The sequence below is a fragment of the Alligator sinensis genome, unplaced genomic scaffold, assembly GCF_000455745.1.
Source record: "Alligator sinensis unplaced genomic scaffold, ASM45574v1 scaffold701_1, whole genome shotgun sequence".
NCBI classification, from domain to species: Eukaryota; Metazoa; Chordata; order Crocodylia; family Alligatoridae; genus Alligator; species Alligator sinensis.
The window spans coordinates 1,490,609-1,517,251 of NW_005841915.1; the positions used below are offsets into that span (position 1 = coordinate 1,490,609).

The following is a 26,643-nucleotide window of genomic DNA, read 5'->3' on the forward strand; positions in this document are numbered from 1 at the left end:
GACTTCCCTGCCTTATTCTCAGCTCCTCTCACCCCCAGGACAGTAGGGACATCAACTGCAGTACATAGGGGAGGGGAGAATGGTGGGGAAGGGACATGAATGGGAGGGAAGGAGGCATGCCTCAGCAGGGAGGGGAAGGGGTTCTTACCTTCTTTGGGACTTAAAATCATTGTCGGCTGCTGCTTCTGACACAAAGTCAGGAAAGGGGGTGCTACCGTGCCACTGCACCCCTTCTAGATCTGCCCTGAGGTTACTTCAAGACATTTGACCCTCCATCCCCAGTGGATAGCAAGTGTAATTTGGACCTATAACTCACTTAAATGTCTTTAAGGATCCCAACCAGATTTCTTTACCCTTTCCTTAAAACCAAGGATCATGAATAAAGATCCCCAGTTGTTACAGTTCCAGGTATCTCCCACTGACAAAGTGTTTGGTCTGCCTCCGGTGTCAAATTGCAAGCGGGGGGTCATCAGTTAATTCTGTTCTTTCTGTTCACCTCGATGCTGTTTTGCTCAAATACTTTTGAAATGATTTGGAAAAAGGGACTTAGGAGGATCTTTGGTTATCATGTTTGCTAGTATTTCAGTAAGTGTGCTGCATGGTAAATTAGGACTAGAAAGTGAAATGCAAAGGGATAACCAGGAATTGCCTTGACCACAGAGGTGTTTTTCTATGATAACTATAGCTTTTCAAGGCATTACTGTATGGGCTCTATTTCAACATGGATGAAAATAATTGTGTATATTAAATAATATTGTGCAATTGAATGTTTAGCAGCAAGTTGCAATATTTTGGACATATGCCCCTTTCCGATTTGGTATCATTTCAGGTGGCAAATAACCAATTTAAACCCCAGCTCTAGATCAGGTTCTGCTCATACAACCTGCATCCACAACGAGCTTTGAAGCTATATATGGGTGCAGGCTTCTGATAAGGGCTGTGGTTTTCTCTCGGCACCATGGTTTCCTTTCTGAATATGTTGTTTGAGCAATTATTGTAGCATTAATGTCTTGTTATCCTGTCCTATCTCTAGTTCAGAGTTTCTGTGTATTGATAGCACAGGCACTGTCCATGGAAAAGACACATGGGCCACATCCAGTTTAGTGCAGATATATGGTTCCCCGGGGGCAACTATCAGTGAACATCTTGTGCTACTGCTAGTTGTCCTTAGGGAACACCCCTACTACGCACCTTGTGGCACGCAACAGGCTACCTCGGGTGGAGTAGAGGAGGCTGGGGCCAGCAACTGTGGAAGCTGCAGCCTTACCTGGGGTCCTGGGTGCTGGGGAAGCTGCAGACACATGGCTCCTGGACATGGCCATGGTGTCAAAATGAAACTAGGGTCATCTATGATCCTGTTCCCTAACACTGGCTTATTTCTAGGTAGCACTTAGCAAACATTTAGACATATTTAATCAATATTCTACATATGACTTACTGAGTTACCCTATTTCCTGGGGGGAAAAATAAGCAAGGGGAAAAAAAAGGCATAGATTTATTTTTCATTGACATGTCTGATGCCTCTTCCCCCCTCCTCCTCTCCCCAACTTGGGGAAAAAAATGAGAGCCTCTGCAGGGAGGACCGCTATGGCCCTTTTGAGGAGCACTGCTGTGGTTTGATTCATGTGGAGATGTAAATCAGAATACCAAATGAAAGCAGAGCTAACCTGTTTAGGATATGTGAATGTATCCTCCTTGTCTCATCCAATGTTCAGATCACAAAAAGCGGGGTTCTGTCTAGAAACCTGTGTTTCATACCTCCCTTTCTACTCTGATAGCCACATACTTTACTACAGATCCAAGGGAGCTGTGGAATATTGTGCACGCATCAAGTGCCGTTCCTCAGGTCATTTCTACTTTTCCTGGAACATCACAGATACAATACTCCAACCCTACAACTCCTAGCAATATTGGGGATTGAGTATTGGCCTGTCACTTATAGAAACTCTTCATTTCTAAAGGGCATATATAATACTCATAGAAATGAAACAGAAAACAGTAGCAGCACTGTGAAAGCAATAAGATGAACAGAAATGTCAGGCTGACAGTTGTCGTAAGAGCACAAGCTTGGGGGCTGAATCAGATTGGAGTATTTTGTGTTGTCCCTGTATTGAGATTCAGAGTTCTTTGTTCATGGGTGTCTGTGCCTGGCTCATATCAGGCTCGCTGTCAGCATTTTAAAGATGATCACCAAAATTGTTATTGACATGGGAGCTGCAGTTCAGCATGTGTTAAAAACCCAAGGTATTTGTCTGAGTGCCTAAATTTAGGCATCCAAGTATGAAAGTGTTGGCATAAGTGGCTTCTCTAAGGCCAGAGGAGGAGTCACTGTCATTTTTAGTCAGTTTTGATTGTGAATGTTTTTGATTGTCACAGATAGGAAAATTAAACTCCCCCATATTTACAGTGAAACTTTGCAACCCCAAACCCAGAAATTATAGGAAAAATAGGCTGGGAATGGGATGCCTCATGGGAGCAAAGCAATACAGACTCTTACAGCTAGATCAGGGATTGGAAGTTATTTGCAGCACGTACAAATGGTGCTATTGACTCTTTAGTTAAATGTGTTAGTGGTCGCAGGTCAGCTAGCAGAGTATAGCTTTCCACACTCTCATTGTCCCTGATGGAAAGGAGGCCAAAGAGTGACAAGTAAACATCTCTCTTTCAATTCTAGAGTTAGCTCCTTTGGATTTTACAGTTAAGGATCATTTGAGCTATCCTGTGGAGATACTATATATATCGCTTATATATATCTCTATGTAGATACTATATAGATATAGATACAGATATAGTGTGTGTGTGTGTGTATGTATAATATGTGTATGCATGTGTGTGTGCGGGTGTATATCTATCTATATCTGACCACAGAATATACAGGTCTTCCACAGATGTCAAGAGAACAATTTCACAAGTACTATAGATTTATAAATAATTAAAAGATAAAATACTGTCACTGGAATAACCTGTTGTTTCTGTACAGATGAGAAATGTGTGTGTTTTAGTTGATTAAATAAGCTTAATGAAAGATTTAGTTGGATTGCACAAAGGTTTTAGCCATTGCTTTATATCTTAATACTATTGTGCGATCCAGTCAAACCATAAACTCAGGGGGTTAAGTTCCTGTTGGAACACCAGCCAGAGGCAGTGAATTCTCCAATGTGTTTGTGGAATTTTTCTGGTTGAGTCGTCTTACTGATATATATTAAATGTACTTGCTGTTGTTGTAGCATTAGGATATTCATTGCTCATGTTAATCATCGTAAATCATTCTAGTATCACTCATATATAAATGTGCTGTCAGGATAGCTCTAATATACTATTTAAACTTATTTATGAGTGTGTTATATGTGCAAGACTAATTTTCATCCTTCTATGTTATCTCTTTTAGGGATATCTAGGGTGTTTGGCACGTTAGTATCTAAGCTAAGTTTTAATGCTATCCTGGTGTCAAATTTTATTGAGCCGAATTCTGAGGTATTTAACTGATATAAATGGGGCAAGGATATCACCCCAACAGTAGCTTGCCTGAATAAAAACTTAGTGAAAACTGAGTAAGAACCTTAGGATTTGGCTCAGTCACTTTAGAAATTCATTAGATGACTTCAGCTTAATGCTTTACATTTTGGTCTGACTCAATGCTCATCAAAGTCAGTGGGAGTCTTTTCCATTACTTCAAAGCATTGGATCAGCCCCTATGGACCTTTTCCATCACAAATGTCATTCTCATAGAAATTAACCCTATTAAGGCCTTCTACTTCATTCCTCTGCTAGTGAAGGCTTGTTCCCTCGAGCATGCTCTCCAGCTTTCCTTCCACAGAGCTTTTCATCTTGGCATCTAAAAGATTGTCATGTCTGAAAAAGATCCACATATTTCCCAGATTCCAAAATGTTGCAGAGAAATATGAACTAATTCATGCCCTTTTTCCCCCTTTTAACTCTACCTGTGCTCTGTTCACCCCCTGCCCCCTCTACCCCCATCCTGTTTCTTTTGCTGTTAACATTCTGCCCATCTTTCCCCTGGGGTAGGGTTTAGTTAAAGTCATGAAAAAGAGATACAAATTTATTCTCTTGGGCTTGAATGTGGCCAATACAGGAATATGGGCATAGAGGGAGAATACATTTCCTGGTACAGCAGGACTTAACCTTGACTTTAAGTGGCAGCTGTGCCATTGCAGAGCACTCAGATAACAAAAGAGCTGGACCCAAGAAAGCAGGTGGGATGCTGGTAGTGACAATGCAAAACTGCCAGTTCAGCCTAACTCACTAACTCCTGCTGTCAGCTCTTCAGTATTCAAAAGGTCAGAAGAATGAGCTAGGAAAGTAGCCAGGAGCACAAGGCAGGCACTTGTCAACAAAGGAGAAAGCAAAAGAGATGGAATAGATGAAGGAAACAATTAGGGGCACGGTGAAATACTTACAAACTAGAAGTGCCCTGCTGGGTGTAGGAGAGCAATAGGCAGTAACATTTTTAGTGGAACCTTTTTACATGCTTATAGAGCCACTCTCATCTAGAAAATCCTGTTTGTTTTTTTTAAAGGAAATGTATAAAATAAGAATCATTGGGCAAGGAAATGCAGCAAGGAAATTCAAGAGTGCATTATAGAAATGTCCTAGTAAGTAAATACATAATTGGGAAGTTTGTGTCCTGGGCTGTGGTGGCACATAAGACAGAGGCAGCTGCTTGGCTGGTAGTGGCAGTGGCTGCTGTTTTTGTGCCCACAACCCCTAAATCTGTGTCCAGGGCTACTGCCCTGTTTATCTCACCTTTAGTCACTCTACTGCAAGGAAATTTATAATAATAATCAGCAGTAGTTGAATCAGGAAACAAAGAACAAAAATTGTCTGGATTCGTTTGAAATGTAACTTGGGGTATGCTCGTTTCTGCACTTTTTAAGAAATGTGCACTTTTAAAGAAATCTATTATAAATAGCATTTTACTCCAATTTCATAACAGCATAAATTATCATAACAATAAATAACAAATGCAACGCTATTTGTATTGTTTTTGTCAATTCTAGATATTTGGCTGAGAAACAATTGTGGCTGACCTTAATAATCACCCATCCCAGCTGAGTCTGAAGAAAAATAGTCGAGAGATATGGTTGTCATGGGTGACCTCAACTAGCCTGACATTTGCTGGGAGGAGCAGTCAGCCAAATCTAACTGCTCACTTAGGTTCTTAACCTGCATACAGGACCTCCACCTAATGCAGGAGGTATACAATCAAACTAGGGGAAATGCCTTGCTGGACTTGGCGTTAGCTACAGGGGATGACCTGGTGGGGACTCTGCAGGTACAAGGTAACCTAGGGGATAGTAACCATCGATTGACTGAATTCACTATACGGCGAAGGGTGGGTAGATCTCAGCATAAGAACTCTACAAAATAGCATAAAAACATTCTTAAAGTAGCATTTTCAAAACATGGGACTAAACCCAAGGTGTGACATTTAAGACTTCGTGCCTGTAAAGACAGTATACATTGGGCTACTGAAAAACAGCACATATCTTTGGCCTACTTGGTAATATAAATCATTCTGCATTAAAGATCCTGCTTTTGTTAGTTATAGTTAGGAAAAAAATCATCTAAGGCACACAATTAATTGGTTTAGGAAAGCTTTTCCATTTGCTAGGTACTTTTCTAAAACTTTAAAATGTTAGTGTCACACTGAACTCCTGCCCTGATAATGGACCCTGCAGCTGCAGGGAGGAAATCTCTATCAGCTCACATGGCCACCCCATGAGGTTATGAGAGAATTTTTTAGGTCCCTCTATCCCCAGAGAGGGCTTACTTGAAATATCACTTGCCTTGAAATTACTCTTTCCACAATCAGCATGGAGCCAAACAAACAAAAACATTCTTACAAAGGATCAAAGGATTTAACATGTGCAAAACTAACTATAGATTTAGAGACAGAAAAGCAACAAGAAAAGTTCCATATCGTCTCACTTAGCCACACCATAGCCTTCCTGGGGGGGGGGGGGGGGGGGGGGGGGGTTGCCAGCATCACCTGGTAAATTATGCCACTTATAGAAAATGACATAGCTTAGATCAATTCTGCCTCCAGCTTTTTGAATGTTTGTATCTAGACCAAGTGGTCGAGAGAGACTTTGTTGTACACCCAAAGCACATATAAGAGAAAAGTGGTATTTGCTGATACATTCAAGTGACCTTGCACAAGTCTAATAATTTTTCTTTAGGATTTAATTTGGAATAAATGGAGACACAGTCTGCATGTTTACAAGAGATGCTAACTGTGCAGTAGCCTAATAACACTGTGCAGTAGCATGCCAGACAAATCCTGTGCTAATGCACTACTGTACAGTACTATTAGGCTACTGCACAAAGTAGTACCTATAAAAAACCCATGCACCAGCACTACTGTGCACTAGCACCAGTTACTGCACATTGATTTAGTACTTGGTTATGCTAGTACTAAACTTAATGTGCCGCAACTACAGTGCATTAATGAACATGTAGATGCACCCAGTAAGTAATAACCAGGTTTATATCTGAAAAACTAATATGAGGTTTGTCATCCCATATTTTCTTTGGCTATGAACAGGTTATTTTTTTTTAAGTCAACAACAATTATTACCAGCAAAAATAAGATTTGTTCCAAGTTGGTGATCAAATGGTAAACTGATTCTTGGGTTTGCAGTAAAGAATAATTCAGCCATGGATTACAAAGTGTGATAGCAGGGGACACATATGGCTCTATGAAATAACACTTCCCATTATCTTAGGTGAATGTCAGTACTGTTTTTCTCTTGCAGACATATTTCATGGGCTGCGTATCTTAATTGGTTAAATTCAGTCTGTGCATATAGCAAAGCTGTGTTACTCTGAACTGAGAGATCACATGTATTACGTAAAGGTAGGATTTGCATGCAGTAGTATTCTTTCAGGAAAGCCCATGAGTTAGATTTCGAGATGCAGTTTAAAAATTTTCTACCCATAACATTTTCAGTGGCGTTCTAAATACCTTACCTATACATCATATAACTGAACAGACAGTGGTGCCAGAAGGACTATACCATTTACACCTGCTGGAGATCCAGCCTAACGAGCGTAAGTGGCAGGATATAAAAAAGATGCTTTCCTCAGGTGGGTTTAGCAACAGAAGAACAGGTGGAAGAGTCAAGACTGATAACTGAGGCATACAACTTAAACCCCCCAAGGAAATGGCGGCCTCCAGTATCTTGCATCCCAGTATTGCGAGTATGCAGTGAGGAGTCCAAACCAATTCTTGTGAGTTCAAAGGACTTTGCCTTCTCTGAGCAAGGAATTGATGCTTTTACTTGAGAGCACACCTGCTATTTTACACCTCAGTGCATTTAATCTCATAAACAAACAGAGCACTAATTGTTTCAGCTTTCAGGGAAATAGGGTTTGTAAGGCAGCCTAGTCATGCCTGGAATTTAACTTTCTGTAATTCAACCTTTGCCACATTTGGATTATAGCAAGCATCTTGCTGTTTGGCTATTTGAAGCATAAACCTTCCTGTACTCAATATTGTTTAACTGAAAAACTATAAACTGTCTCATTGTTCTGCTTACTGCCTCTTCCCAGCCGGTATGAAAATGACTGCAAGTACATCTGTTGCTTGATGTCAGCCTAGAGACAACTTCAGCATCCCGTACACTGACAGCAGCAGGCAGCTAGCTTGTTTCTTTACCTTTTGCTGAAGCTTCCCTGAGCTCCAGGCTTTTCTATGGAAACTATGAGCATACCAAAAGTTAACCCCTCCCTTCCCCCCCAAAACCTAGCAGTTCAGAAATATTTCAAAGAGCTACTTTCTAAACAAATGACGCTGTGGAGTGAAATACACTGCATCTGTTTATATAGTGAACAGGGAGAGTAGGGCAAACAGAAATAAAAAGCAATGTATTTGTCAGAGTAACGTCTCCTCATCTCCTATTTTCCCCACTTGCATGTATAAGGGAGGACAACACCAAGATACCCATATTTGCATTGAGCAGGCACAACCAACTGGCATTAGACCTTCATATATTCTGGGGAACTTTCTATCTGTGGTACTGAATGAGTCGGATCTCAAGATCTCCATCAATATGAGAGACCCTTGGCCTCAGATTCTGCCTTAGATGCGAGCAATTGGTATGAGCCTTCCAAGCTTTGTTGAGACATCCTTCTTACTGCAGTGCTTACAACCTTTTGGTATATCTAAAGAAGTGCAATGATAAACAGCATACGTAACAGCTAACGCCAGCAATGAAAATCTCTGTGAACAAGACAAAGAATAGGATGTCAGATCGCGGACGTCTTATATTTTCTTCTCCCTTCTATACAGCATATCTGTGAAATGTCTCTCATTGTATTGTAGCTTGTTCTGGCAGCTGGGCTGCCTACAGAGAGTAATAGTGAGCCCCAGGAGAAATCGCTTTTGTTATAACAGGATGATCATGTTAAAGCTTTTTCATTGGCTTTAATCCAGGCACAATACCAGAAGAGTAGGACTGGCTCACACCTCTTAAATATGGCTCCAAGAGGGAAGAACAATTACTTATGACTTCTCTCTTTCTGAAAAAAAAGAACGTTTCACAGCTAGTTTCCCCAGTAAAATCAGTTTGGGGCTAGAAAATCAATGCTAGAACAAATACACATCTGGTCATGAATCACATGACTAGTCCTTCAGGGAGAGGGACACATTTCAGAGTGAATTCACTTCTTTTAAGCTCTCCATTGGAAGTATTAATGTGTTAGAAAGTGAACAGTAGGCAGGAAGAGAAAAATACTGGTGTGAAAGCAGCTTGGCAAGAGCATTCTGGGCCCCCTGAAGTTTGGAGATAAGGGAGTTGCAACGGTTAAAATGGGAAATGATAGGGAAGCAGACAGGAACCTACGGCATCTTTACAGATGGAGTGACGTCATTCACACTGAAGTCATACCCAAACTTAAAACCAGCAATGACACACCTCAGAGAAAAATAATTGAAAAAATTGAAGAGCAATGGATACTCATCTTAGCACTCCTACCCAGGGTGGAGAACAAAGGGAAGATATAAAACCTCCCTCCATTGTAGAAAGGAATATTAGAAAGACAGATCTCACACTAAGAGAAGATTCTTCAAGAAATGTGAATATGTAATGTGTAAAATACAAATCTGCACCAGGGTCATATAAGAGCTATCCTGTTAAGAAAGACCTGAGGGTTACAGTGAAGCATAAGTGAGGTGCTCTTGTTGCAAAAAAAAAAAAAGACAAAGCCAACAGAGTGCTGGGTTGTATTAAGAGGAGCATTACTTGCAAATCAAGGAAAGTGATTTTTTTTGCTCTATTCAGCTCTGGTAAGGACTAACTTGGAGTACTGTGTCCAGTTTTGGGCCCTACACTTCAAGAAAGATACAGACAGATTGATAAGATTCCAGCAAAGACTGACAAAAATTATTAGAGACCTGGAAAACATGATTTATAAGGAAAGGCTGATCGAACTAGGGTTATTTAGTCTAGAGAATAGAAGACCAAGAGGGTATCTGATAATAGCCTTCAGATACCTGAAGGGGAATTATAAAGAAGCTGCAGGCAGACTTTGTACTGTGGCTGTAGGAGACAAGACTTGAAGCAATGGCCTCAGGCTGCTGCAGAGGAAATTTAAGTTGGAGACTGGAAAGAACTTCCTGACTGAGGGTGGCTAAACATTGAAAAGGTACCTTGAACACGGAAACATCGAAAGAAACTGCAATGTCTATCACTGGACATTTTCAAGAGTGGGTTAGGCAGAAATGAGTTAGTTTAGTCAGGAGATCCTGCTTTCATGATTAGGACTGTGCAAAGCTTCAGTCCCTGATTCGATTTGGTGTAGATTTGGCCCGACTCGGTGGCCGAAACTCCGAATCCAGATTGGGCCCTTTAATCTCATCAAATCGAATCCGAAAGAGGACCCTTTAATCTCTTCAAATCGAATCAGAACCCTCCAAATCGATTCAGAGAGATTCGGAAAGATTCAGAGATTCAGTTATAGACACAGCTGTAAATATTTTTTCTACCTACCTCTAAGTAGCAGAGGCTCATGAATGCTGCGATGCTGTGGCAGACGAAGCATCCCACAGGAGCACAGGCGGCTCCCAGCGTGCTTGGCAGCAGACCTGGAAGTGGACCAGAAGCACTTCTGGTCCACTTCCGGGTCCACTGGGGAGCGTGCAGGCCCCCCTCCCCCGCATCCCCTTGGCTTGGTTACTGGTGTCTCCTGGGTGGGAGTAAGGGGGTCACCTGGGGGTCACCTCACACTCCTGTGGGATGCTCCATCCACCCCAGCATGGCAGGAACCATGAGACGTGCTGGTACCTTGAGGTATGGAGAAAAAACTTTTAAAGCTGCATCTGTCTGAATCACTGATTCTCTGAATCAGCATCAAATCTTCAGATTCGGATTCAGCTGAATCGAATCAGGGACAGTGATCCAAATCAACTAATCAAATCACTGCCCCTGATTTGGGCTGAATCCAAATAAAATAAGGCCCACTTCACACACCCCTACTCATGATGTCCCTTCCAGCCTTACCTTCCTATGACTCTTAAAGGAGTTGAGAAAATCATCCATAGAGAGTTCAACTCATGCTGCTGGAAAGGGTGACTAACACACGATCTACATTTCTTACATCCTTATTTTGAGGCTTAAACGATATTACAGTGGTACACATGTTTTTTCATTGCCATCTGTACAATGGTAAATTTCACTCCACAGAAGAATGTTGTCAGTACTTAAAGGATGTGCAGAATAGCAACAAAGGTCAAAGGTATTGAGGCAGGAAGTACCATTTATTGTACATACAGAATTGCAAAGCAGATGCTTTTGTCTATAGATTAGATGAGATATGAAGGGAGGCAGAGATCAGCAAGAACTAAGTACTTTGGCTGCAAATAGCATGGATTACTTTTCTTTTCAGAAGGAAGAATGTGCTAAACCTACAGCAGAGGCATCAGTAGAGTTTTCATGGTATAAGAAATTAGTGGTTCTGCATAAGCAGTATTTTTCCTCAGCATTTAACTCCTGGTGCATTATCTTGAAGAATTTATCTTTCAGCTTCCTAAAAACATGGATTTCCAAGTTTGTCAAAATATTGAACAGTTCTGTTTGTTTGTTTGCCTGCCTTAAAAGAGGAATATAATTAAATTGCCATAAATCCAATCTTAGCTATTTATGGAACATAGTTTTGTTGAAATATTGTGCTCCCAGCTTGTTAAGTGTTATTTAATTTCCTGCCCTGTTTTCAGTCTAATTACTACTAATCAAAAGTTAGTCCATTTGAAGGCATTATCTTTCATGCATAAAACTAGATAATTTTGCTTCCTCAGGAAGGTTAGAATTTTCAAAGATATTATAAGCTTCTCTCTTATGAGGGAGGATGGTCTGGAGGAGAATCAGGAGATCCAGCACAGGATGCAGTCCACAAGTGCCTCTTTTGAGAAGAGGCTTCATTGTGTTTTTCTTCATTGCAACTTCTGCAAAGACATGAAGGTTCATGTTAACAGCACACTCATCATCCACATTCTCCTCTATGGACATGAAATGTGGGTGACCTACCATCATCATCTCAAGAGCCTGGAGAGGAGTCACCAATGATGCCTCCAGAAAATACTTCACATCAAATGGGAAGACCACCACACAAATGCCAGAATCCTTGCTGAAGCCAATGTTACCAGTATTGAGTCAGTGTACCCCAAGCTTCAGTTTCCCTGGACTGGACATTATGTGCTAACCCAACTCTTGACTCCCAAAACAAGTGCTTTACTCCATGGGCGACTGGTGCCACCTTAGTTAGGGGGTGCATGTGCCCCACAGCAACCAATCAGCAACTGGGGGGGGCGAGTCAGGGGGTGCACCGGCACTCTCAGGGGGTGCATGTGCACCCCCGTGCACCTTCTACGCATCACCACTGCTCTACTCCCAGCTTCTTTGCTCCTGAAATCTCTTCATGGTGGAACAAAATGCTACAAGGACATATTGAAGGCATATTTCAAGAAAGTGGATGCCAAAATCAAGAGCTGGGAGAAGCTGGATGCTAACCAGGTCCAAGGGCACTACAACCTCAACCAAGCAGAAGACTGTTTGAAGTAAAGCATCTTGCCCTCAAAACAGAGAACAGAAGAAGGAAAATGAGATGAATCATAGCCTATGGCCTACTCTCTTCTGTGGACAGACTTGCATTTTCTGTGGATAGATCTGGAACACAAGGATTAGACACTTAAGTCACCTCAAAACCCATCAGTGACCTGTGGCAGAGGTCATCTTCAAATCAAGGGATGGTTAACAATGAAAATAAGGCAATCTAGGACCCTAAGCATACCATTGGAATAACAGGGACATGGTGGGAGCTCACATGACTGGAGCACTGTCTTGGATGGGTACAAATTGTTCGGGAAGGACATGGAAGGAGAGAAGAGGAGGAGGAGTTACACTTTATGTAAAAAAGCTAAATGATTGCTCAGAGCTCCAGTATGAAGCTGGAGATAGGCATGTTGAGAGTCTCTGGGTTAGGGTCAGAGGAGAGAGCAACAAGGGTGATGCCATGGTAGGGGGTCTGCTGTTGACCACCAGACCAGGAGGAGATGGTGGATGAAGCTTTCTTCAAACAGCTAGTAGAAGTTTCCTCATCCCGCTTCTCATGGGGGACTTCAATCACCCTGACATCTACTGGGAGGGCAATACAGCAGTGCACAGGCAATCCAGGAAGTTTTTGGAGAGTGTTGGAGACAACTTCCTGGTGCAAGTGCTGGAGCAGCCAACTAGGGGCTGTGCTGTCCTTGACCTGCTGCTCATAAACAGGGAAGAATTGGTGGGGAATGAAGCAGTGGATGGCAACTTGGGCAGCAACGACCATGAAATGATTGAGTTCAAGATCCTGAGGAAAGGAAGGATGGAGAGCAGCAGAGTAAGGACCCTGGACTTCAGAAAAGCAAACTTTGACTCACTCAGGGATCCCCTGGGAAGCCAGACTGAGGGGGAGAGGAGTCTAGGAGAGCTGGCTGTACATCAAAGAAGCCTGAGAGTGGAGAAACAAACCATCCCAATGTGCAGGAAAACTAGCAAGTATGGCAGAAAACCAGTTTGTCTTAGCAGGGAACTCTTCAGTAAACTAAGTCACAAAAAGGAAGCTTATTAGAAGTGGAAATATGGACAAATAACTAGGGAAGAATATAAGAGCATTGTTCGGGCATGCAGGGATGAAGTCAGGAAGGGCAAAGTGCAGTTGGAGTTGTGACTAGCAAGGGACATGAAGGGTAACAAGAAGGGTTTCTACAAGTATGTCAGTAGCAAAAGGAGGATCAGGAAAAGTGTGGATCTTACTGAATGAGGGAGGCAACCTTGTGACAGAGGATGCAGAAAAGGATGAAGTGCTCAATGCCTTTTTTGTCTCAGTCTTCACAGGCAAGGTCACCTCCTAGACTACTATGCTAGGTATCAGTTCGGGAAGGAGGTGAGCAACCAACAGCAGTGAAAGAACAGGTTAGGGGCTATTTAGAAAAGCTGGACATATACAAGTCCATGGCGCAGGATGGCATGCACCTGAGGGAGTTGGATGAGGGAGTTGGCTGATGTGATTAAAGAGCCACTGGCTATCATCTTTGAAAACTCACGGTGATCAGGAGAGGTCCCAAATGATTGGAAAAGGGCAAACATAGAGCCCATATTTAAAAAAGGGGAAAAGGAGCATCCAGAGAAATACAGGCCAGTCAGCCTCATTTCCAAGCCCTTGGAGGAGAAGCAGGTAGTTAGAAAGAGTCAATATGGATTCACGAGGGGCAAGTCATGCCTGACCAACCTGATTGCCTTCTATGATGACTGACTCTGTGGATGTGGGGAGACCAGTGGATGTGGCATACCTTGATTTTAGCAAGACTTTTGATACGGTCTCCAGCAATGTTCTCCCAGACAAGCTAAGGAAGTATGGGCTGGATGAATGAAGTTGAAGGTGGATAAAAACCTGGGTCAAGCACTGGGCTCAGAGGATAGTAATCAATGGCTCAATGTCTAGTTGGCAGCTGGTATGAAGTGGATTGCCCTAGGGATTGGTCCTCAGGCCAATTTTGTTCAACATCTTCATCAATGACTGGAAGATGGCATAGAGTGCACCCTCACAAAGTTCACAGATGACACCAAGTTGAGGGTAGCAGTAGATATGCTGGAGTGTAGGGCTAGGATTCAGAGGGACCTAGACAAATTGGAGGATCGACTCAGAAGAAATATCAAGAAGTTCAGCAAGGACAAGTGCAAAGTCCTGCACTTAGGATGGAACAATCCCATGCACCAATACAGGCTGGGGGTTGATTGGGGGTGACAGTGGACAATAAGCTGAATATGAGCTAGCAGTGTTCCCTTGTTGGCCAAGAAGGGTAGCAGCATCCTGGGCTGCATTGGGAGGAGTGTTGCCACCAGGTCAAGGGAAGTGATCATTCCCCTCTATTCAGCACTGGTGAGGCCACATCTGGAGTCCTGTGTTCAGTTTTGGGCCTCCTGCTACAGAAAGGATGTGGACAAATTGGAGAGATTCCAGCAGAGGGCAACAAAAATGGTGAAGGGGCTGGGGCACATGACTTAGGAGCAAAGACTGAGAGAACTGGGCTTATTTAGTGTAGAGAAAAGACTGAGAAGGGCTTTTATAGCAGCCTTCAACTACCTGAAGTGGGGTTCCAAAGAGGAAGGAGCTGGACTGTTCTTAGTGGAGAGTACAAGGAGCAATGATCTCAAGTTGCAGCAAGGGAAGTTTAGGTTAAATATTAGGAAGAATTTTCTCACTAGAAGGTTAGTAAAACACTGGAACAGATTACCCAGAGAGGTTGTGGATCTCCATCCTTGTAGGTTTGTAAGACCTGGCTAGACAAAGCTTTGGCTGGGATGATCAATTTGGGGATGGTCCTGCTTTGAGCAAGGGGTTGGACTAGATGACCTCCTGAGGTCCCTTCCAACCCTAACTTCCTATGAGTCTATGATTCCACAGAGTTCACCATTACCTGAGCTGCCCTTTGTCCCCTTACTCACTTATAGTGGCAAGGATTCCCTCATCCCTGGAGAATAATAAGTGTGTGGAGAATCATGAATTTAATTCATATAAAATTAGGGTTGGAAGAGACCTCAGGAGGTCATCTAGTCCCAACCCCTGCTTAAAGCTAGACCATCCCCAACTATATCATCCCAGCCAAGGCTTTGTCTAGCTTGGTATTAAAAACCTGCAAGGATGGAGATACCACAACCTTTCTAGATAGCCTGTTCCAGTGCTGTACTACCTTCCCAGTGAGAAAGTTTTTCTACTAACTAACCCAGGGGTGGGCAAAATATGGCCCACTGGCCAGATGCGGCCCACCAGGCCATTCTATCCAGCCTGTGGGCCCCCCCCGCAAAAAAAAAAAATTGAGAAAATTAATATTTATCTGCCGCAAAAAAAATAAATTGAGAAAATTAATATTTATCTGCCCCTGGCTGCCTGTCATGAGGCCTTCAATGGCTTGCCAAAACTCAGTAAGTGGCCCTCCACCTGAAATAATTGCTCGCCCCTGAACTAACCTAAACTACCTTTGCTGCATCTTGAGACCATTACTCTTTTTTCTTTCATCTGCCACCACTGAGAACAGTATAGCTCCACCATCTTTGTAAGCAACCTTTTGGTAGTTGAAGGCTGTTATTAAATCTCCTCCCAGCCCCATCAATCTTCTCTTTTTCAGACTAAATAAGCCCAGTTCCCTCAGCCTCTACTCAGAAGTCATGTCCCCCTCCACTGAACTCTCTCTAATTTGTCTATATCCTTTCTGTAGTGGCAGGACGGGGCAGGAGCAAAACTAGACACAGGGCTCCAGGTGTTGCCTCACCAGTGCTGAATAGAGGGGAAGAATCACTGCCCTTGACCTACTGGCAACACACCTACCAATGCAGCCCAGTATGCTGTTAGCCTTCTTGGCAACAAGGGTACACTGTTGGCTTATATTCAGCTTATTGTCCACTGTAACCCCTAGGTCCTTTTCTGCAGAGGTCCTTTTCTGCTGCTTAACCAGTCAGTCCCCAGCCTGCACCAGTGCATGGGATTGATCTGTGCTAAGTGCAGGACTTTGCACTTGTCCCTGTTGAACCTCATTAGATTTCTTACGGTCCAATCCTCAAATTTATCTAGGTCTCTCTGAAACCTATCTCCACCGTCCAGCGTATCTACTACTCCCCTCAGCTTGGTGTCATGTGCAAACCTGCTGAGGGTTCACTCCATCCTATCTTCCAGGTTGTTGATGAAGTTATTGAACAAAACTAGCCCCAGGGCCAACACCTGAGACACTCCACTTGATGCCAGCTAGACATTAAGCCATTAATTACTACCCTTTGAGCCTGATGATCCAGCCAGTTTCCTATCCACCTTACAGTCCACTCATCCAACCCATACTTCTTTAGTTTGCTTACAAGAATGTTGTGGGAGGCAGTATTAAAAGCCTTGCTAAAGTCAAGGTATACCGCATCCACTGCTCTCCCCACCTCCACAGAGTCAGTCATCTCATCATAGAAGGCAATCAGGTTGTCAGACATGACTTGCCCTTGGTGAATCCATGCTAACTGTTCCTAATCATCTTCATCTCCTCCAAAGGCTTAGAAATGGATTTCCATCATCTTTCCAGGGACTGAGGTGAGGCTAACCAGTCCTTATTTCCCCAGATTCTCCTTCTTCCTTTTTTTAAAGATGGGCACTATATTTGCCATTTTCCAGTCATCTGAGACCTGTCCCAATCACCCCAAGTTTTCAGAGTTAATGGCCAGCAGCTCTGCAATCACATCAGCCACCTCCCTCAGCATCCTTGGGTGCATTGCATCCAGCTCCATGGATTTCTACAAATCTAGCTTTTCTAAATATTTCCTAACCTATATTTTCAGTGTTGTCTGCTGCTCACCTCCTCCCCAAACTGTGATGCCAGGTGCAGTAGTCTGTTAGGTGATCTTGCCTATGAAGACTGAGGTAAAGAAAAAACATTGAGTACTTCACCCTTTTCACATCATCTGTCAAGTTATTGAAACCGATTCCAATGTCATGTATATAACACTAAAACATCAGCATTTTGGATCTAAATTTGTCCACAAATGAAATTTCAGGTTTTGTTCTGAATTATTAAAAAAAAACAGATGTGGGGACACTGCTTCTGTAGGAATTAAAAAAAAAAAAAATCCTAGAAAAAATATGAGAAAACCCAGACCGAACAAACCCAGTTTTTTTTCAAAATTGGCATTTTTCTGACAAGAACTGACAACTTTTTGTCTGGTTCTCACCTCATTTGGCATGTTGTCTAAATTAACTTGAATGTGGCTTGCTTTGGAGTGCTTCAGCTCCGTGCAGATGTGTAGCCTGCCCTATCCCCCTTTCAGTCTCTTTAGAATATCTGTGACGGCATGCAGAAGTCATGCTTTCTGATCGGGAGGCTGAAAAGCAGGAATCCTTGCATGCTTCTCAGCCTCCAGCCTGCAGAGGTTCCTGAGAACAGCCAAGCACACAAGTGAGCATTCATTGACATTGGACACCGCTTTCTCTCTCCTCCTCTAAAGAAGAGCAGCTGTACAATGGTCTTCCACCAGAACAGAAAGAATAGGAGCAGAGGCCCCTCATTTCTTACAACCCCTAGCAGTTTGGGTTGTGTTTGCTTGGTTAAGTGGAGGGTGTAGACAAGCTTTTCCTCCTGCAATAAGGTACTCTTCTTGGAAAGTGGTCTGAGGGACACCCAAATCAGTAGGTCTTGGCATTAACATCCCATGGAGATGCATAAGGTGTTTTCTACCTTTCTGAATGATGGGTGCAGGCTGTCTGCGCACTTATGGTCACTCTGCCTATCCTTGTATTGGTCACCCTGAGTTAAGTTTACAAGCTTTATTTGCAATGATCACAGCTAGAGCTTTACTCTTATTTACAAGGCTCTGAGGCACAGATTTGTACTCCCTGGATCTTTCTCTGGCTCTGCAGTATGCTTTGCTTGATCTCTGGCGCCCTTGTCTTCCCTTTACTGAATACCAGGCCACCCTCTATTTACCTACAGGAAGGTTGAATAGGAGGGATTCAGTGAAGAGGTACACACAAATCCAGTAGCCATGTTATATGTTCTTTACTCAGTTATTCAGCACATGGTTTCACAAGGATGATGCAGCTTTGAAGTGTATTTTTTAAAAAATCAATTCATATGTCAAATGTAATGCCTTGAAAAGGCTTAGCTTCAATGCAGAGAGTTTTAAAGCATATTTTTTATTGCTCAGCACTTCCTGCTGGTGCTAGACGCTTAGCCAAATTTATCTCCCAACGAGACACCTAAGCTAAAAAACAGATTAAAAAATATTCAGGTCCCAGCCTCTCCCATTAAGACACCCAGTGTGCTGGACTCTACCAACAAGCTTTTCCTCCGGTCATGATATATTTAAAGGTTGCAGTGCAGTGCCAGGAATAAATGCTACTACAGAGGGTAATTTTGGTAAATAGAATTAGAGTGCATCCTACATTTATCACAATTTCATCTGTTATTATAGCTAAGCATCATGCAACCTTGCTTTCCTAGGATCAAATCAGAGTAGCTGTGCAATTACACTGATTGAAAAGATGATTACATTGAAGTCACCTATGATGATAATGATCTTACATTTATCTAGTGCCTTTCATCACAAAACACTTTACAAATTGAGAGGCAAAGTTGTATGCAGGAATCACTTCATACATTACAGACACAGCTACATCTGGTGTGAAATGGGGCAACTATTTAACATTGCACTGCTACAATAAACAATGGTATTTGGTAAGAAATAAAGAAAGCATCTACCTGAAACTGATAATGGTTGTGCAGTAGCTAGACAAGACAGCCATCGCCTGAACTGGAATTTAGCTAGAATGTTTTATGCTAACTCTTGACATGTGTTGCTTTTCTAAAATGGCTCATAGACTCTTGTTTAACCAAGAGTGATCATCCACTCCCTTTTACATCTCATCGGAAAGGTGGTAGTGCAGGTCTCCATGGCTCAGTGATAAGACACTGATTTATTACAGACTCAGAGGAAAGAGTACAATCTACTTAATCACTGCACTCTATTGGGAGTCATACTACAGGCTTCTGCAGGCATCACTATGTTAGTTGGGAGTGTGAAAGGGTGCAACCAGCATAGTCAGGCCAGTCAAAAGCTGCTGGCAGGGACATACTTAATACCAGACACCTGTACTTTAAGTAATATAGCTTGCTTTGCTTGCGTGAACTCTGCCAGTAAAAAGCAGTCATAGTAGGATCATTTTGCTGGTATGTCATACCAGCAGCCTTAGCGCAGATGTAGCCTGAGATTTAGGAGCAGGTTCAATCCTGCACCAGAGATTTACTATGTTCTACTCCTGATTTAGGATCCTGGATAATAGGAATAGCAAAGCAGACTTCTATCATACTTCCTACCGGCCTCATTCCCAGGGGCTGGGAAAGCAGAGGTACAGGTTTAGGTGGCACAAATGCATCAGCAAGGGGGCTGTAACCACCACGGAGAATTTGATGCTAAGGTAGTTTATTTGATGCTAAGGTTGCTTATCACAGAGGCAAATCAGTTAGAGCAGAAGATGAATAGCTCAGACACCCCCTCAGCCAGCCCCCCACTAAATAAAAGGAATCAGGTTCTTTAGAATAAGTTTGACTTGCCTGAATTTTCAATGTAAAAGTTAATTTCATCTGGGGATGGAATGAATTAGATTTACATTTTGCATGATATCTTGTGGAAAAAAAAATGACAATTTTTTCGCACTCTGAATTCTTCTACACACTCTGCTCCCACCAGCCTAAATCCAGCTGTTTGAATTGCTTGGTTATAAAGCCTGATTTGGAACAATACTAAGTAGATACCCAATAAGAAAGTCAATTCATTAAAAGAAAAAAAAAAAAAGGAAAAAAAAACAAAACTGGAATTACTGGTATATAGGGGCTTTTCCTTCTAGATGAGACTATAATACAGTATTCTGTGGCAAGTAACAGGAGGAATACTAGACATGAAAGCACTAGATGAGCTCAGCTGTCCCCTTGTAGAATAATAATGATCATTTACCTATGCTCAAAATGTCAAATAGGAGCCATCACTGACTATAAGCTGCTAAAATGTAAGGAAGACCAGTATTGTATCTGTTAGCTAAGGTATGACCTACCTATGCCACCAGATCTGTCAGTTTTAAAGGAAGAATATTTTAACTGATCCTACTGCCTCACCTTATTTTCTCAGTTTAATGAGCACTACTGAAGGCAAAGAAAAAAGAAAAGGTACTTAAAGGATAGAAATTCAACTTTTAAAAAGTCTACTTTTATGAAAGATTTCTCTCATGCATGTATGGAATTACCTTTTCCCCATTGTCTAATGGTTTAAATGTTGTCAAATAGACATTGTTTCAAGCAGCAAATCTAATTTTGCTCAGTGTTTCTGTCATTCTGTTCCTGATGCATGCTTTTCTGTTCACAGGTCGTCATGGAGATGGAGCCTACTGGCCAGTTGACACAAACTTGATTGATAGAAGTAGCCTGAATGGTAAATATAAACTAAACTAGACTCCATCCAACTTTATTTCAGAATTAAGTCCCGTTCCAATGGTAACTTCTTTTCATTCTTAATTTTCTCTCTTTCTGTCTTACTTTCTCTTCTCTTTTTTTCCCTATTCTGGAGCCTGACCAGTGTATGTGTTGGTGCCATTTTCAAAAATTCTACTCACTCGGCTAACTCTGTCAATGAAACATTAGCTTGAATGGAAAATGACCTGGTCATCAACATGCGTTTTTTGAAGTTTAGCTGTGATATAAAACATCTGCTACTAATCATCCATCCTTTCTGTATCTGTCTACACGTCGTATCCTCCCTACAGCAGAAGATGTCGCATCTTCAGTCTGTGTTAGTTTTACTCTACTAAGTCAGAGAAAGTTATCTAATTTATACCAGCTAAGGAGCTAGCATCATAAAATCCTTAATCATGATGTTATTGGTTATAAGATTTTATGTATTGAACAAGCAGTGAGAATTAAATGTATGCCAGTGCCAGCATTTTCAAATATGGAGTCACTTAGGAACTTTCAAAGGTACAGAAGTTAGACAGCCAAGTTTCATTGACATTCAGGACCTATGCTGCTATGTCACCTCCATGTTTTTTGAAACCACACTTTTGCTGGGTTGCAATCACACTTAAAATACTATAGTTTGGATGTAATTTAATAGATCTTAGCATGTGTTCAAGGAAATTTAAACAGGCAGGCAGAGATGGTGCTGCACTCTGTGGGGCTGGCGGAGCCGATCAGAGCACAGCACTGGCTCTGCCCACATCCCACCGCTGGGCTGCACTCTGATCAGCTCCGCCAGCCCCATGGAGTGCAGCCTGGTGCCAGAAGGTGGGCAGAGCCGGCACTGCACTCCATGGGGCTAGTGGAGCTGATCAGAGTGCAGCCCAGCGGTGGAATGTGGGCAGAGCCAGTGCTGTGCTCCGATCGGCTCCGCCAGCCCCACAGAGTGCAGCACCATCTCTGCCTGCGTCCCACCACTAGGCTTGCCCCATGGGGCTGGTGAAGCTGATCAGAGCACAGCCTGGCAGGCAGAGTTGGGACTGGGCTCCACCTCCTACCACTGGGCTGAGCTCCATGGAGTCTGGTGTTGGGCATGGGCTGTGCCCAGCACTAGTCCCAGGCGGCATCAGCAGACTTCTGTCATCCGGTGCAGATCCAGGGGCCCGCACCCCTGGGAGGAGTCCGGCACAGCTCCTCAGTACTTCTGGGGGTGCGGGCTCCTGGATCTGCACCCAGATGACAGTAGGCTGCCAGTGCTGCCTGGGGCCAGTGGCAGCATCTGTCTTCCCCAGCATTGGGTGCAGGGTGTGCCGACTGCCTGACCCAGGTGTAATGCAGTGCAGATCCGGTGGCCCACACCCCTGGGAAAAGTCCAGCACAGCCCCACAGCTCTCCCAGGTGTGCGGGCCCTCCCAGGGGTGCAGGCCTCCGGATCTGCATGCTGGATGACGGGAGGCTGCAGCTGCTGGCAAATTTTACTTTCAAGACTTTGAGGCACAGTTTCCAAGAAACCTCTGCACCTATATCCTTGAAACATGGCTGACTTCATGCCCTCAGAAGGGGCTACCATCCCTGCAATTTGCATCTGAATCAGGCAACAAATGACAATGTTTTAGGCATTTTCATGATTCCCTATTATAGCCTATCGGTGAAACGTCAAAACGAGTCGAAACAGTGAATACTTCTGATGAAACAAAACAGGACAGTGCTTCAAAGTAAAATGAAACGCTGAAACAAAACACTGTCCCTTTGAAATGGCAAAACATGTATCCAGACGAAATAATAGTGTTTCACACAGCCCTAAAAACATCTTGAGAAGAAGCCTGCGGTAGTGTTGCAGTCCACTGCTAGCTTATGGTATTTCTGCGAGCACTGGTGTGAAGTAGCCTGTGTAAGAAAAGGAAGGTGCCAGGAGATTAAAGAGGGAAATGGAATAGATAATTGAGAAAAATTAATTATCCCTTGGCATCTCCTAACCATGACTGAGTAGTTATTATATGTATTGTAGATTTTGTAAATGTAAACCACAGAGACAGGAAATTAGATCATATTAAAAAACAGGTCCTAAAGATAGCCCTCACTCTTTAGTTTTTATGACAAATTAAAAAAAATCTGTTTGGATGGCCTAAAGCTAACCTCGCCCATTGCAGGAGAAAGTCTTTCACATTTTCAGTTGAAAAAATATGCTAAGCCTAATAGAGCTCTATTGTAAAATCATGTGTGTGTTTTCCTCATAAGAGTAATTTTACTTAGATCTCAGGTCATAGGGATGATGGTAGAAATGAGGAATAAAAGATAATAAATAATAAAAAGGAATGTGTTAAAAGCAAAACATAATAAAATGCATTTCAAGATATTTTGTTTCAATTTGTAAAGCCCTCTTATGGAAAATTCAACATTAATTAAACCTGAACTGATTTAGCAGCACATGAGAGGGAACCAGATGGATTATAAAAGAGATTAACTGAATCTGATTGCTATCAACTGAGTTTTAGATATGCTATCAATATCTTCTCTTTTTCCTGCATAGCTAATAGAGTTTTAGTATTTTCATATTATTGAGCGCAAGAAAAGAACAGAGCACCTGAGGTGTTGCATAAAGCCAGGCTAGAAAATACAAAATTTTTACAAGGCACATAACTGATTAAGTCAAACTGATTACTTTCCATAGACAAGACGAGGAGGGAATGCTGGATTTAGTAACCTTCCTCTGCTATATTTTGCCAGTAAACAAATGACTGCTATTTTGTATTTTAAGCATAACCCCTGCTGTTACAAGCAACTCAATAATGGTGTCTTACATGAAATCAGATCCGTCTAATTAGTGCTCTACTTTGTTTTGTATTCAGTTTTCTTTTTCAAAGCAAGAGTTTTAGATCACTTTTACTAAGTTTTATGACATTGTCAACAGAAGCTTCACTACAGGAGACAGAGTTCAGCTATAACCCAGTTGTTCTAAAGCTGTTTCTCAAGACTGAAAAAAATATATAAGAAACATTTGAAACTCAACGAATAAAGATTTATTTCACTCTTCAGTAACAAACAGCAAAGAAAGACGTTTGGATGATATAGCAATGGTTTGTATAGGTGGCCTAGATACCCCTCTGGAAGATGTTCATAAATACATAAGAATCAACATTTGCATTGCTATATGCTGCTTCTGTGAAGCTGAACAGACTTGGAAATATTTTAAGTAAAAGTATTCAGGCTTAGGTTTAATAAAGTTAGTTAATTCATATGTACTGTGTAGACTTAAATCCCTTAGAAACCTATAGCAAATATGTTTTTTTCTAAGGTACAACTTTTGCCAGGAAGGTAGAATGAAAGCTAATGGCTTTTTAAAGAAAGCTTTGCTAGTTTTCCCTAGCAAATGATACATTAAAAGATGAAAGTTACCATCATTTAAAAATCCTACTTTTTTGCCATAGAAAATATCAAATGATAGTTTATGGTCTAAGGAAATGAGGCAGGCACATAAATAGCTACTAGTGCCTGGACATATCCCTATCTTGTAGTTGTTGTTCTTATACCATTATTTGAAGTTGGATATATTTGTTCCTATTCTAGGGGAAACTGATATTATCTTGTCTTGAAAGAAGTTGAGGAACATTTGAAATCCAGGACTTCTTGTAGAAAACAACATATTGTTGTGATCATAACTTGACCTGTTTATGTCAACCATATACTTTCAAGTATAGTTTTAGGAAAAACAGCTTTTTCCCCAAGTGAAAGACGGTAATATCAAATAAAGTCCCTGAAGTACTGTTGCCCTCACAAAATCCCCATGAAAGAATCAAATAACCATGGAAAGGACCCATGGGGTTAAATGCAGTAAAAATACTAAACTAAAGCACAAGCTTCCTCTGTATTAATGATACTTTTGCCTAAGGCTCACCATATTATCTGCAACCTAAAATTCCATGTCAAAATGTATCAAGACAAATGGTTTTTAATTAACTGTTGACAGATTTAAACAAATTCAGGTGCTTATTAGAAGGCTAGATCTGAATTGCAGCATGCCATGTGGGGTCATCTACACTGCCATGATGGCAGCAGAGTAGAGAACTCCTTGCAAAGGTGACAGCATGGCCCAGGGCCAGGACAGAGCCATGATTCACTGCCAGCACACTCCTGCCTGGGGTGTGCAGGCTGCAGATCGCACTTTGCCCTGGCTCTGGACCATGCTGTCACCACCAGAAGATCCCAGCCCAGCTCCAGAGCAGCTCCTCACCCTGCCACCTGCCCTGCCAGCAGGGGCAGCACTAGGGGGGAACTATAACCACCCCTCCCAGCAGTGCCACCACCACTGCCCACCCTGCATAGGTGGCAGAAGCTGAACTTGCTCCACTCCCACCCGCAGCAAGCTCCGCCCCCCCCAGCTGCCCTTCAGCCCATCCACCAGGAAGAGGTAGCTTAACACATACACGTGACATGAGTTTTGCTTTCAAAATTTAGGGGTGCAGTTTCCCCAACCCCCCTATACCTATCTCCTTAGAACTTGGCAGGCTTCATGCTCCCAGAAGGGGCCATCATTCCTGCAAGTGTCATTCAAATCAAGCTAGAAATGACAAAGTTATAGGCTGTTGGTCCTTCCTTATTATATCCTATGGGCGAAACATAGAAACAGTTTGCTGTTTCAACCTGTTTTGACAGAACAAAACGGAACAACTGTTTCAAATCAAAACCAAATTTGAAATGAAGTGCTGTTCTGTCGAAATGTCGAAACACTGGTTGAAACGGAGTGCTGCCATTTCACGCAGCCCTAGTAGGAACTTGCTGGACAATTTTGTAACTTAGTCCCAATTTTGGCAGTCGACATGACTTTGTGCAGAACAGCAAGATCCTTCAGTGAGGAACTTCTGAATTGCACAAAGAAGGCCTGAGAGATCTTCTAAGGGCTTGTATCATAAAACCTCATTTTTTTTGTTTGCTATATAGTGACTGGTTGAAGGGTAGAATATTAAGGTGTCTTGCTATGGCTCTAAAAGCTTTCATTACAGTTTGCTTTAGGCTCATGCTGAAGGCTGTTTACAATAGGTCTGGCTCTTTGTTTGGGCTAGAGACTCAAAGATGACAGGTCATGAATGTTAGCTGCATCACTCTGTGGTGTGCCACATGCTAGTAAAACTTAGTAGTGCACCTGATGGGAATTAATGGTGCAGAAGCCCCGGGTGCCGCCTTTCAGAGGAGAGACGTGTACAAAAATAGATGCTGTTGTTGTCAGCAGTGCAGCTGCCAGTGCTTCCCCATGAACCAAAGCTGTCCAGGTCATGGAACTGCCCTGCTATGCTCCTTAAGACTGGTGAGACCTAGCCAAGCTGCCATGATGGATTTTCTGGGATCAGCTGAATCATGGTTAACAGTGAATTCCCAGCAGCGTTCTTACAAACCTGGATTAGAAATCTTTGGTTTCATGGAAAATGTAACCTTTGAGGTTGAGGAGAAAAGGGAGAATTAATGCCTGGAGTAGGGGAGAGGAAGTACTACTTTTATTTTACAGGTGGTCACTGTACAATGTATCATGTTCGTGCAAGGTCTTGCGCTGAATTTGAAAATTAAAATAAAAACCCACTACTGGATTCCTGTCCTAGCTCATTTAATTGTGGAAGCATGAATCTTACAAATGGTTGTCTTGTTTCATTTCCTGAAAAAAGAACTACGAGAAAAGGTCAGTTTATTTAAACAAATTAATTTGTTAAATGCAGAAATGACACGGGGTAGGGAATCAAAACAGAAAATTGCAAGGAAATTGCATTTATCACTAGTTAAAGCTGCAGTCCAGAAAGGTTTGACCTTTTTTACTTTCTCATTCAGTTCTAATAAAGGCAAAAATACTTCACAGACTTGTTTTTTAATTGATAGCTGTGAGTTTTTGAGGGGATGATGCTGCTGGAAAATTCTCAGCAAACTCTGCTCCTGAAGTTCTTGACATATTGTAGTACAACTTTTCTTTTATGCATTGTGTTCCATTGAATGAATGGTGATGAATTATTCATTTCTTTCTCCAAACTTACACAGCATTTTGGTTTGGTTTTCCTGAGCTTATGATGTTTCTGGAATCTGTTAGCAGAAACAAAAATGACTAACTTGCATCTTTATCCAGTACTTAACCCTCTAAC

The 26,643-nt window shown here is 42.2% G+C and overlaps 1 protein-coding gene across 1 annotated transcript in view; it reads left to right on the plus strand.

The window, feature by feature from the left end:
* Positions 1-26,643, plus strand: part of DCC (DCC netrin 1 receptor) — a 1,018,850-nt gene that overhangs the window by 914,891 nt on the left and 77,316 nt on the right. Inside the window, exon 22 of the mRNA XM_025198166.1 lies at positions 20,439-20,504. Within this exon, the coding sequence (XP_025053951.1) occupies positions 20,439-20,504 (66 nt within the window). The remainder of the gene's footprint in view (positions 1-20,438; positions 20,505-26,643) is intronic.